This window comes from Diabrotica virgifera, chromosome 5 (assembly GCF_917563875.1).
Source record: "Diabrotica virgifera virgifera chromosome 5, PGI_DIABVI_V3a".
Taxonomy (NCBI): domain Eukaryota; kingdom Metazoa; phylum Arthropoda; class Insecta; order Coleoptera; family Chrysomelidae; genus Diabrotica; species Diabrotica virgifera.
In genome coordinates, this window is record NC_065447.1 from 224,603,556 (window position 1) to 224,618,053 (window position 14,498).

At 32.0% G+C, this 14,498-nt stretch overlaps 1 protein-coding gene across 1 annotated transcript; it reads right to left on the bottom strand.

Moving 5' to 3' along the window:
• Positions 1–846: 846 nt before the first annotated feature.
• Positions 847–14,275, bottom strand: LOC114337347 (syntaxin-5). The gene is made up of 4 exons (XM_028287754.2): positions 13,673–14,275; positions 9,601–9,933; positions 3,644–3,820; positions 847–1,145 (listed from the first exon to the last, which is right to left on the bottom strand). Exons 1-4 carry the CDS (start codon positions 14,055–14,057, stop codon positions 931–933), a joined length of 1,110 nt encoding a protein of 369 aa, XP_028143555.1. The 5' UTR covers positions 14,058–14,275; the 3' UTR covers positions 847–930.
• Between the last annotated feature and the right edge of the window lie 223 nt (positions 14,276–14,498).

Below are 14,498 nucleotides of genomic sequence, written 5' to 3' on the forward strand. Positions count from 1 at the left end.
TTGCAAAAAACTCTTCGTGATTTCATCAATCGATGTTTAGAGAATATTTACCTACCTTGGCAACATTCAAATTTTCAGTTTTTACATAGTTTTTGACGGTTAAAAATGGCCGATTTCGCAATTTTTCAATTTTTAATCGCTTCTATGTCAAAAACTATCATTTTTAGAGAAAAGTCACTAAAGACCTTTTCTGTTTGGAATGATCCAAAAAACCTAAAAAAACTTTTTTCCATACAAAAAAAAATAATTTTAGGAAAAAACAAAAAAAAAAAACGTTTAAAAAATTTTTGACCACCTTTTGGTCCTGGCAACATGCAAATTTGTTAAAAGGAGTCCTTTTTGAGTAAGATTGTGCAAAAAATCCGAATTAGAATATTTTTCCTAGCGGATGCGCAGTGGCTTTCTGGACTATATGGTAGTACATTTTTCTCAACGAGCGAAAAAAATTGTTAAATAATGCAACTGTGAATGCTGTGAAAGAGACATTGGATGATGATATGGATGAGGCCATTTTCTGAATTTTACCAAGCTAAATCCTTATCAAATTATACACAACTAGGGATGCAGAAAATAAAGATTAAATTAAGAAATGATCCTAGAGAAATGCGATAATTAAAGGGATATTTTTCAAACGTCGATCAATATTGAAACGACCTTCCCAACAAATAGAACATTTACTTTATGTTATTCCAGCAATAACTAAACAAAAGCAAAGAAATCGTTTTTGGTAAAGGTATTTGTAAATAATCTCGATACTAGTGCCCAGGCGCTGTGTTCTGTCGTGCTCCTTGCTTCGAGAAATATAATTTCAAAGGATACTGCAATAATAGAAAGGAAACAAAGCAATAAACAAATTTCATACTTTTTAATTAAACGTGTTTTAAATATATATGTGAAATAGATTATTATTTATACAAAACTAATAGAATATTATGCCAAAAATACAGTGAAAAATATAAAGAAAACTATTAAAACTCCGAAAATTTTAATCATCAGCCACCTGTTTGAAGAAATGTTCTTAAAATATTTAACGATTTGCGCATGCGCCGCCTCAATGTTCAATTCGGCATGTTCTACATTACTGTCTATCCTTTCCACCATTTCTTCCTGCTCTTTCACCATATGAGCTAATTGTTGAAATATACCTGTAAATTAAAGAAATAATTAGTCAAAACTTTTTCCTAACCATGGAAAAGTACGAAAATTTTTTAAAGGTAATTATTGACGCACCATAGAAACCTCTATATTTAGGAAACGCCCCTCTTCCCAAATAGAAAAGTTGTCCGACTTGACATGAATAACTGAATAAAAAAAGTCTTACAAGGAGAAATTAGAACAACAGAACGACAAAAAAACTGATTTAGAAAATAAAATATAAAAACAACAAAATGGTTTAAAATATCAACAAAATCATTCAAAATCAAATTTAGAATGACTAACAGCTGAGTTAGAAAGAAATCGTTACCCAAGCTTCTTTATCTAATATTGTTTCAGTAACGAACGTCAAATCTGAACAAACAGCTTCATCATCTTCTATAGTTGAACCAGGCACAATTACAACTAGCACAATTTTAAAACCACCCACATTCGATGGGCAAACAGCATGGGAAACTTTTCAATTCGAAGCTGCAGCTAGAGCGAATGACTGGACTGAGAAAGAAATGACAGCTTCCTTCGACCGCTTCGACCGTCTTGCAAATTCTTCAGGAATGTACCCAATTATACCTCTCTTGTTCAAGTCTTAGAGATAAGATATGGCCAGCAGCATCTAAAGCAGGTTTTCGAAAGTCAGCTGAAAGTTCGATATGAAAAACATAACGAAAGCCTGCAAGAATTTGAAGCGGATAGTAAAAGATTATTGCATTTGGCGTACCGTCAGGCAACTAAAGATTTTCTGGAACAATTTGGTACACAGACATTCATAGATATACTACAGTATGTTAAAATGCAATAAGCTCCTCGATTACATCAGAAAACTCAAAGTGGAGGAATAATCTCAGTCCAGTCGTATGAAGCGACGAAAAGCATTTTCAGATCTGGCCCAAAATTAAAAGAAATAAGATTTCGAGAAAATGAGGAATTCACTAGCGCAGATAACCAAAAACATTCTTCTTCTTAAGGTGCCTATCCGTTCCAGATGTTGGCGATCAGCATGACTATCCTAACTTTGCTTGCTGCTATTCGGAATAGTCCGGTTGTGGATGTATTGAACCATTTTCTCAGGTTTTGAAGCCATAATATTCTTCTTCTCCCGAGTCCTCTATTTCACCTTGCCCTGAAGAATGAGTTGCAATAAGCCATATCTCTCTTCATTCCTCATAACATAGCCAAGATACTTTAGTTTGCGCTCTTTGATGGTGTTAATAATCTCGCATTCTACGTAGGACCTCAACATTAGCCACACGATCCACCCACGAAATTCTTAAAATGCGTCTGTAACACCACATCTCGAATGCCTCGAGTTTTCTTAAAGAAACTTCGGAAAGTGTCTAGGCCTCTACTCCGTATAATAATGTAGAAAATACATGATCTCGCTTTTCCTATGCGTTGTTTTATTTCACTTGAGTGATCCCATTGGCTGTTTATGTTAGTACCAAGGTATGTGTAGCTGTCCACCCTGTCAATTGGTTGTTGATTAACCAAAAGCTGTCTATTTTAGCTGCCAAATTTAATATTTCACGCTTACTGACTACCATGTACTTTGTTTTTTTTTTCGTATTGAGATCAAGTTATCTGATATACGCGACATCATTATTTGCAAACCATCTAGACTATCTGCAAAAACTACTGCGCCATCGGCATATCTAATGTTGTTTAGACGCAATCCGTTGACTAATACGCCTTCCTGTAGTTCTCTTAGCGCTTGCTTGTAGATATATTCAGAGTATATATTAAACAACACCGGGGACAGAATGCATCCTTGTCTCACTCCTCTATATATGGAGACTGCCTCTGTCAATTGGTCATCCACTTTAACATTGACAGTTTTTTTATTGGCATGGACTTTATGTCAATCAGCTAGTCACAACATGACTACTATATCAAGAAGAATAAATATTTAAAGACCGTAAGTCTATAAAATACCAATAACGAAGAAAAATTAGTTCAGTAGCTGTTGAGATATAATTTAAGTACTGAAATAAAAAGATGGTACTAAGCTGGTAATTATAGCTTCCTTTCAACATCATAGGTGTGTTCAAAAACGATCTACAAAAATTTAATAACAATAACAATAATATAAGTACAATAATATAAGAATAATAATAAACAAGACGGTGAAAAGAGAGTTTGGTTGTAATATAAATTATATATGATTCTTAAGTCTCTTTCATCTAATCCCGCTTAAGATGGTTCTGCGTTTATCATGCTTTACTATATCAAATGCCTTTTTGTAGTCGATAAAGCAAATATAGACGTCATAGTCACATATAAACCAACAACATATTTTATCCTAAATTTTAAGCAGACCGCAAAATCGTTAACAAAAAACTCAACATGAAAACAAGATGTTTTAACTGTGGAAAATTGAACATTTTCAAAGTATTGCAGAAGGCGGGCCCCGGCAAGGAAAGACGAATCGTTTAGAAGGAATTACTCAAAACATTAATGTTTGTTTCTTAAAACATACATACAAAATACATACCTCCTAATTCTACTATAGTCGATTCTATATTTTGCATAGTCTCTGCACGGCTTTGTAAATAATTATCCGTTTGGTCATACATCAAAGAGGCTTGGATTTGGGTCTGCCCTTTTGGAATCAATGCTGCACTTTCCATATTTATACTCACTTGATCCTGTTCTTGAAACAATAAACTTCCTAAAAAAGATGATTATAAGATGATTTTAAGAAAGTGTTGTTTATGCTTCAGAATAAACGTGAATATTTAGCAGATAACAGTTCTCAGTTTCAAACAAGAGATAATATATAAATTATTGTCATGATTACAAATTCTGTACATACATTCAGGTGCAAAAAATTCGATACATTGATATTTCCCAGTTACTGTGACTTAAAACTTACAACTTATATCACATATTAAAGGGCCTAGCCGGGTAAGATGATGAAAACTGCCCCAACTCGATTCGAATTCCATAAAGGTCATCGTTTAGCATATATAGTGAAACTAACTTTCTGAAATTTTTAGCCCCCTAGGTGGTCATGTGACCAACCTAAAACCTAATTAGGGTTTTTATTGTTTTATTTTTTATCTCAGCCGCATCGAGAACTAGCGAAAAACTTTAAATAAAAAAGTTGTAAGCTTTAAAAAGTTCTGTACGAATTTTTTTTTAATTTTTGGCGGGAAATTTAAATTTTAGAACGATTTTAAAATTTTAAATGAGTATAAAAAATAACTAAGACATTCGTTTTCACGAAAAAAATATATATAACGTGTATTTTTGTATAATGTTTCACCCTGAATTTTTTCAAATTTTTAAAATTGGTGAAACGCACCTCTAAAAATAAAAAACCGCATTTTTCGTTTTTTTCTTCATATTTTTGATACAATTTTATACATATTTTTCAAAAAAGGTAACACCGTCACTAGAGTAGGTAAAAAACTGAAAAATAATTGGGGTTTGCTTAATAAAAATTTTTTGTAATGCCATCCATTTTCAAGATACAGGGCGTTGAAGAAAACAAAATTTTACACATTTTTTACGATTTTGCCGAAACTACTGGCAACATTGTAATAAAATTTGGCGAGTTTTAAGAGGTAGTTGTTGTGCATTTTTTGACATACAATTAAGAATTTTTTATTTATCATTGACGCGCATAGGTTTAATGGTCTGAACTTTTTAAAGAAAAAAGATAGTACGCCACTGACATATTTCAAATTAACAATCGTTTTTTAATTCCTCGTTCAATTTGTGACAAAAAATCTATCTTCCTATTTTTTCATACGACGTCCATTTTTATTCAAAAAATAAAACATCTTAACACTTACAAAGTATTCGAACTTCTAGTAGTTTCTACATCTACATAAACTCGTACATCCACTTAATCCATTATAAAAACTAATTTGAATACTTTGGAAGCGTTAAGATATTTTATTTTTTGCAGCAAAACGGCGCGTCGTATGAAAGAATGAGAAGATACGTTTTTTTATCGCAAATTGAACGAGGAATTCAAAAACGATTGTTAATTTGAAATATGTCAGTGGCGTACTATCTTTATTCTTTAAAAAGTTCAGACCATTACCCCTATGCGCGCCAATGATGAATATCAAATCCTTAAGAGGATCGGTACGTATTTTCGGCTGCAATGCTATTCAAATGGGGATTCATTTTTTTCAAATCCTGAGAAAACTAATAAGTATTTTTAAAAAATTTAAACGCAGAATGAAGGATTACGTTATTAGCGAGGGCCGAAAGTCCCTGAGAACTTCTATAATGTTTATTTTAATAAGTTACAGGGGTGAAAAAACTAAGAGAAAATTTAGTGCGATTTTTAATTTCAAATATCTCATTCAAAATAAACTTTTTATTTATTCTAAGGGACTTTCGGCCCTCGGTAATAATTTAGTCTTTCATTCTGCGTTTAAATTTTTCAAAAATATTTATTGGTTTTTTCAGGATTTGAAAAAAATGAACACAATGCCGTGGTAATATTTTCCAAATCTGTCTTTGTCTTACAACGCACTCAACCGAATATAATATTGTCAGCATATATTGTCAGTCAGACACTGACAATCAGTGACAATTTTAAATATTTGACATTGCATCGGGAATATTTTGAGAAATTGATTAAATATTATTGATATATAGTGTATTTGATAAATAATTGATTTAAGACGTGAACTTAATAAAAAGTTATTTATTGTGTATTATTTGTGGAAGATCCAAGCAGAGAATACATCAGATTGATATATCCTGTGATCCAAGTATTTTGTTGTTAGAGATGTTCAAAATTGTAAGCGTTCCAAAATAACAACATATTATTAAAAAATCACTTTAACACTTTTCCTCTTTTCTCGATTGATTATTAGTTTTTGTTGTACAAATAAATTATTACAATCACTGAAAACATAGTTAGTGAAAAAATTATCACATTTATTAACTGAATTAATAATTTGCAATTATAAAAATAACAGTTATCCAAGAACATTCAAAAGCCATCTCTTTAAATTAATTATGACATTTTCAAGTAGAATGACATTCTAGTAATGTTTACATATCCACACCAGTGTGAATTTTACTACACGTAATTTGCCGTGTAAAGACAGAAAAAGTAGGGATACACGTAAAATATTTGCGAATTATGTACCCATAGCCTTAATTGCATGTCAAAACATGCACAATAACTACCTCTTAAAACCCGACAAGTTTTATTACAATGTTGCCAGTAGTTTCTTCAAAATCGTAAAAAATGTGTAAAATTTTGTTTTCTTCAACACCCTGTATCTTGAAAATGGATGGCGTTACAAAAAATTTTTATTAAGCAAACCCCAATTATTTTTCAGTTTTTTACCTATTCTAGTGATGTTGTTACCTTTTTTGAAAAATATGTAAAAAATTGTATCAAAAAACGAAAAAAAAAACCGAAAAAATGTGGTTTTTTATTTTTAAAGGTACGTTTCACCAATTTTAAAAATTTGAAAAAATTCAGGGTGAAAGATTATACAAAAATATACGTTACACATTTTTGTCGTAAAAACGAATGTTTTAGTTATTTTTTTAAACTCATTTAAAATTTTAAAATCGTTCTAAAATTTAAATTTCCCGCCAAAAATAAAAAAAAATTCGGGCAGAATTTTTTAAAGCTTACAACTTTTTTATTTAAAGTTTTTCGCTAGTTCTCGATGCAGCTGAGATAAAAAATAAAAACCCTAATTAGGCTCTAGGTGGGTCACATGACCACCTAGGGGGCTAAAAATTTCAGAAAGTGAGTTTCACTATATATGCTGAACGGTGACCTATATGGAATTCGAATCGAGTTGGGGGCAGTTTTCATCATCTTACCCGGCTAGGCCCTTTAGAGAAATCCTTAGATACATAGGAGCTCCAGTAATAACTTAGCCTCACTGCAACGATGGCTCCAATATCGCAAGAGAAATCTACTATCGTGTAATATAATAGTACCAGTTATCTAAGAAACTGTTTAATATTCAACTCAGCGGGGTGCTATTGTTCGAGGTATGGAATTCCAAAAACAAGGGATATACCTGTTTTATGAAATGATCCCTTGTTTATGTAATTTCACACCTCGAACAATAGTACCCCGCTGAGCTGAATTTTAATGTCTCTTAGATATCTGGTACTACTATACATTCTCGTAGACGGCTAGTATCAAAATTTCAGGTGAATCAGACTCATAAGTCTTGTTTTGACTGCGTGTGAAAGTGGGCTTGTCCGTGGATTTAAGAAAAATAAAAAAAGAGCAATATCGAGATGTGATTCGATTTTTGTTTTTAGAAGGGAACTCACGCTGCGAAATCAAAAAGCGCTTTGATGCCCTGTACTCTGTGTACAGTGACTTTTCACCTTTGACGGCAATCATCAGAAATTGGTTTAAGGAATTTCAACGTGATCGCAAGTTGGTTTTTGATGAGCTACGCCTAGGTGCTCCAAAAATGGCTACCATGGAGGATAACGTGACAAAAATCCACGATCTCGTATTGGCACACTGCCGACTGAAGATGTGCGAGATAGCTGTGACAGTAGGCATCTCAAAAGACCACGTCGGTCATATCCTGAAAATGTGGGTCATTTTTTTTGAATCCTGAGAAAACTATAAGTATTTTTGAAAAATTTAAACGCAGAATGAAAGATTACGTTCTTACCGAGGGCCGAAAGTTCCTGAAAACTTTTATAATGTTTATTTTAATAAATTACAGGGGTGAAAAACTAAGAGAAAATGTAGTGTGATTTTTAATTTCAAATATCTCATTCAAAATAAACTCTTTTTATTTATTTTAAGGGACTTTCGGCCCTAGATAATAATTTAGTCTTTCATTCTGCGTTTAAATTTTTTAAAAATGTTTATTAGTTTTTTCATGATTCGAAAAAAATGGACACCATGTCCGTGGTGATATTTTCCAAATCGAACATTCGCTATCTGTCATACAACACACTGAGGGCCGGTTGTTCGAACGCTAATCAACAATGATCATTATCAAATATTTAATTACTGTCACCAAAACTGTCAGTGTCAACTTTGTTTGGGTTGCTGAAAACATAATTAATTACAATCATGAGATTTATTATTAATTATGTTAATAATTATTGTTATATTAATTGATTATAGACTCCACAGACTTTTTAACAACCCAAACAAAGTTGACATTGACAGTAATTAATTATTTGATAATGATCATTGTTGATTAGCGTTCGAACAACCGGCCCTAAGTCAAATAGAATATGATGACAAGACAGTGACAGTTTTAAATCTTTGACATGGCATCTGGAATATTTTGAGTTGTTGATTCAATAATATTGATAGTGTATTTGATAAATAATTGATTTAGGACGGCAACTTAATAAAAAGTTATTTATTGTTTATTATTTATGGAAGATTAAAACGGAGAATACATCGGGATATATTCTGTGATCAGTATTTTTTTGTTAAGGATGTTCAAAATTGTAAGTGTTCCATAGTAACAATATATTATTAAAAAATCACTTTACCACGTTTCCTCTTTTCTCGGTTGAGTATTAGTTTTTGTTGTACATAATAAATTATTACAATCACTGAATACATAGTTAGTGAAAAAATTATCACATATATTAACTGAATTAATAATTTGCAATAATACAAATAACAGTTATCCAAGAACATTCAAAAGCCATATCTTTAAGTCTTAAGTTAATGATGACATTTTCAAGTAGAATGACATTCTAGTAATGTTTACATATCCTTACCAGTATAAATTTTACAACACGTAATTTGCTGTGTAAAGACAGAAAAAAGTAGGAATAGCCGTAAAATATTTGCGAATTATGTGTATGAATTACCGATGGCCTTAAGCATAATACGAATGGATCGATTGGTACAACCAGAGACCAAGGAACAGTCGAAACAGTGGATGTCAGCCACGAACGTACTCCGAAGACAGTCCTATCGGCTGGAAAGGTGATGACCACTGTTTTCTGGAATTCCCAAGGTGTGATTTACATCGACTAGCTGGAGAAGAACTACCGGCTCACACCTTCGCTGTACTATGTGATACGAACTGCTGCCCCATCCACCGTATTCTCCAGGTTTGGTCTCGAGCGAATTCTTTTTGTTTCCAAATTTGAAAAAGTCTACTTTTTAGGAAGCCTACTTCGCAGACCTCGAGAAGACGTATTTTTCTGACAAGTTGAAGAAGTTAGAGCATAGCTGGGTCAAGTGTATCGAGCTAAAAGGAGAAATAAATCGCCACTTCTTCAAAATTTTCGATTTTCTTTTGTAGGCTAAGTACTTATCGGAACACTCTAGTAAGTAGAATTATTAATTTTTGCACTAGTTTAAATTCCTAAATAAAGTTGGTAAATACTTAAAACTAGAATACAGCTGGTGCCTGATTGGGTTATAGTATGTGCATTGTGCATTATAGTGGGTGCATTGTCTACCCAAATAAAAATCTACTTAAAAAAATAAATTCAAAAATAGTTTACCTTGAGCAGAGGATGATGCCACAGTTGGAGGAGGCAACCCTCCTTGGGAAAACTGGTCCCTTCTGTTTTTCTGATGTCTCAAATTTTCTGTCCTAACTTCTAACACTTGTTTAAAATCCGTTGACATACTTGCTAATTTGGATTGGAGTGCTAAGACAATGCTACTCGTGTGTGATTGTAGATGTTTCCCACTTGATCCCTGCTTCTGTTTCCTAGATACATCTTGTAATTGGGCTATTTGTTGATTCAAGTTGCTAAGATCACCTTTTATGATATATGTGAGTTCTTGGATTTCTGATGTTTTGTCGTCAAATAAAGATTTTCGTTTTGCCACTAGAAATAGATATTGCATAAGAAATTACTTTTACATATAGACCCTCATCTTTGTGTGCTATTACCCAGTTTTTACATCCATATAAGAGATAGGTGTAACCACATCCGTGAAGGTGTCATAAAATTTATCATTGTTCCTTTTTTGTCTTGTCCTTCAATGTTACATGAATTATTATTCCAAATATATACCATAATCTGTCAATTTTGTATTAAATGTCTCCATAAACTTCTAGTTTATAATGGTACATATTTAAAAAAAAATTAACAAAAAATGAAATTTTCTTGATGGGTCACCCTTTCATCAGAATGTTTTCAGTCTTACAAGACCATCATCAGTGAACACATAGTTAGCAATTGAAACAGGGTTTATTAGCCTTTGGATAACAATTAAACAAATATAACAGAGACATCTGGACACATTGTCAGAAGAACAGATATGATGTAAAATCTGATAATCGAGGGCAGAGTTGAAGGAAAAAGACCTAGGGAAGATCTCCAAGCTGTTGGGTGAATCAAACAAAAATGAAAGATTAACCGAGGATTACATAAAACTGAACAACTAGCCTAGGACAGAAATGGATGGAAGGAAATTGTAAAAAAATTATAAAAATTTAATGGTGTCACCACATCCCTATACAGGATTAGGATTATGGGGAGGTCTCTATTTTTGTTGAAACTTGTATAACACCCTAGGTGATTAAAATGACTCACTTGTTCTAGTAGATAACAGTCAATTACTATTTTTATTCTTACATAGTATTTATCTTAAAATTGCATGACTCTTATCCAACTAGTGAAGTGTGCTTACAAATCTTTGTTTTGTTTTTTGTTAGATACTAATAAAGATATTTTACATTTGACCCATAAAAAGGAATTTGGCTTATGTCTCTTTTTCAATCATATAAATATATTGGGTACATCAATTTTATTTATTTTATTTGTAGACAGTGATTCAGCAAAAAGCATAACGACTTCCAAAAATGTAGATATTTTATCAATATTAGAAAAAATAAAATACATGATAATATGTAGATTAAAAATATTCATGTCATATTAGTATACTCCTATTATCCTAACTTAAGAATGTACAAGGTGATAATTATAAATATGTGCAATAATTAACAGTTAAATAATTATATTACCTCATTATGAAAGCAGCAGAAATGAATTAAGAAGACAATGGCAGAGGTAGCAATAAATATATCATATTTGAGTGAAATAAAAATTGAGTGTTAAAAGTACCACAATTTGGTTACCACTAGAAATTTGTAAATTGATGGTTTTAGTGTGACCAACTAACCCGAAAAATCCGGGACATGGCCCGAATTAGGAAGCCGTGTCCCGGCGTCCCAGGCAAGGCTTCCGGGCCATCCGAATTGTCAACGTTTTGGTAAAATTCTATTTTGAAATTATGAATACGTTATTTTTCTAAAAATTCACATCAAATTGAATTGGTGGGATGAAAGAAGTCGACAATTTCTAGAGTAATACCTATTCCAATACCACATCCAAAATGCCCACATTTTATATGGTGGTATTATTCATCGCAAGACAAATATGATTTTAAGAAACAAGTTACAATAGTAAGAAGTAATCACTATAAAAATGTTCTGAAGCGGTTTTCTTTTGGAAAGTTTGACAATTATAATTTTGATGTGATTAAGCCACCATTGGTTGTAATTATATTTTTATATTAACTTGAAGTTGATTTACATGAAGTTGATTTTCTAATTTTTCCCTTTTTGAGAACAATTTCCAGATTGGAAGTCAAAACGTCAAAAACTAACAAAAATGGAATTATCATTACAACCAATTGTGGCTGAATCCCATCAAAAATGTCATCAACATAAAAATGTTAAATAATAAATAAAATGATAATATAATATATAATAAGTTCTAAAATATTAAAAAATGGCCCGATTTTCATTGAAAAGTCCCGGATTTCAGGTGTTTTTTTCAGCCTTGTCCCGAATTCGACTGAATTGGAGTTGGTCACACTATTTATAATAGGTGTGTCCTACATAATATAAGGCAACTCTGGAAATCATTTTCTTGTTTAATTTGTTAATATTTTGTATTTTGATAACGACATCATTGTGGACGTCGAAACGTTAATAAAATAATTTTTTTAGTTATTGTGGCTTATTTCCCATTCAGAATAGTTGATTACAAAAATGCCACAATTAAATAGCTTCAGAACAACATAAATTATTGACTTCATCTCAGTGTTAATATGTTGGTTTCACCATACAGCATTATTAAGGCACCTGCTAGTCTACTTGCTTTTTATACTTGATTTCTCACTTCTTTGTCCAGGATTCCGTAGCTGGACAGTGTAATTCCAAGGTCTTTTATTTAAATTACTTGTTCAATACTGATGCCATCAATTTCTATTTTACAATTCTTTACTGATTACTATTGTTTTAGTTTTCTGCGAGTTTCATTTCTATTTAAATGTGAAGGTAAATATTGACAAACATTTTCAACTAAACTAATTATGTTGTTCTGAAGCTATTTCCTTGAGGCATTTTTATAATTAACTATTTAGATGGGAAATAAGCCGCAATTAAATTGAAAAAAATAATTTTATTAACGTTTCAATGACCAAATCGGGTGTCTTTGTCAAAACACAAAATAAGAGTATTTTGTATTTTGACAACCACATGGGTGCCGAAACGTTAATAAAATAATTTTTTTCAATTTAATTGTGGCTTATTTCCCATCTAAATAGTTAATTATAAACTAATTATGTCTAGTTTTGGAATAGCTGGGTGGGTAACAGCAAATTTTGGGACATTTATTTAACAATTTAACGCTCACACTGTTTTCTAATTATTATTGGCTTCATATTATGTAGCCACCCTCCTTAAAGTCGAAAGCAACTTTGATAATTGTCCAAAAATGAACTCTATTAGCAATGACAGTATGCTGAAATGTTTGGAGTCTACATTTTTAGCCACATTTACTCCACGTGCCTACATTGTGATTTGTAAAAAAAGTGTGTAATAACCTACATCGTGATTTGTAAAAAAGTGTCCAATAATGCTGTTATTACAGTCAAACCTGCTTATTAGAATACTGGTTTTAGGAATATCCCGGATTAAGGAATAGAAATTTGAGGTTCTGAAACATTTCTACTAGCAACCAATGATCGGTTATTAGAATATCCCAGTTATAGGAATACATGAAGGTTTTTCTAATAAGCAGGTTCTACTGTATAAGAAAAAAATATGTGCATTTAGAGTATTTTTAGTGCCACTAAGCTTTAGGGGTTAAAGGACAAGGACATATACAGCTCCTGGAGAGAACCTTGGCCGGTGACAAATGCTCTCATCAGTTGTACAACCTAATCTTTATGCAGACAGGGTTTCTCTCACCGGCTGTGGTTCACTCCGGGAGCTGTATGTAATTATTTGTATTATCTACTTTTCTGCTCTCTGTTGTAAAAGCACTGCATCAGTAATGCCACTCAGACCCCTCTTTTTGGATGGATAAGATTTAGATAAAAAAGAAAGAGAGAATTTGTCTCCAAAGGAATAATAATTATTAACCCTCTAAATAGAGAATCAATAGAGAATGGAACAACTATACACAACTATAAACAATATATTTCACTGAAAATCTATTGATAAGAAACAATATCCAAGAAGATAACAGAGCAGATATATCCATGAAAACATACTATGAGTAAGGAAGCAATGTAAACGCTTATTTATATAGATAAATTATAGTAACTTACACAATGTCAACTTTTCCAATTTAGCATAAGTGCTAGCTATATGCCGTCCCACATTCTTCGCAATTAGCATAAACTCGCTATGACTTTGTATAACCCTCGATTTCTTCGGGTCCCTAGCAGCTACTGCCCTAGCAATGTTCCTGCCTTGTAATGTCTGTATAGTATTTACAAATTCACTAGTTCTGTCTCTGGCAGTCATGACTAATTCTGGTTCAGTGTAGTCTTCGATATAATCTTCCTCTAAATAGTAGTCAGATGTAACATTGTTTGGATACACCGTGTGTGACTGATTCGTTTTAGGCTGAGGGTTAGTCCAATAATTATCGTTACCTACTATAACTTGGGGCTCAGTTTCAGAGCCAGCTCGACGACGTCTAGGAAGCATTGCATTCTTAAGAGGCTACAAAGTTAATTTTGAAAGTAGCACAACCATATTTAAAGCACTAGAATTTCACTTTATATTATATTTTTATCACCTACTGTAGTATATATCATGACTAATTGTTTAATTGGGTTTAATATGTTTAATTACAATTAATAATGAACTTTACTTTTTCTTTTGAAAGTACACGTCTATTTGCCACATGACGTATACATATGACAGTGACAGTGACAGACTGAAATGACCGTTTAGTTCTGGGTCATCCAAAAGAACACAGTAATTTCTTTCATTATAGAAATAGAACAAATTAAATAGTTTTGTTAATGATATAATTGCTACAAAATATTTAAGCGTGTTTAAAAATTATTTGGTCTTCTTGAAAAAAATATATTTAAATTTAATTTTCCAAATTTACTACTATTAACGTTTTACTTGTTGCCTACT

Excerpts from the sequence above, each read along its gene's own strand:
- LOC114337347 (XM_028287754.2), bottom strand. The coding sequence starts at position 14,057 with ATGCTTCCTAGACGTCGTCGAGCTGGCTCTGAAACTGAGCCCCAAGTT. Across the intron at positions 9,934-13,672 it reads ATTGGAAAAGTTGACATTGT|TGGCAAAACGAAAATCTTTA; the intron begins GTAAGTTACTAT and ends ATCTATTTCTAG. Across the intron at positions 3,821-9,600 it reads GGCATCATCCTCTGCTCAAG|GAAGTTTATTGTTTCAAGAA; the intron begins GTAAACTATTTT and ends CATCTTTTTTAG.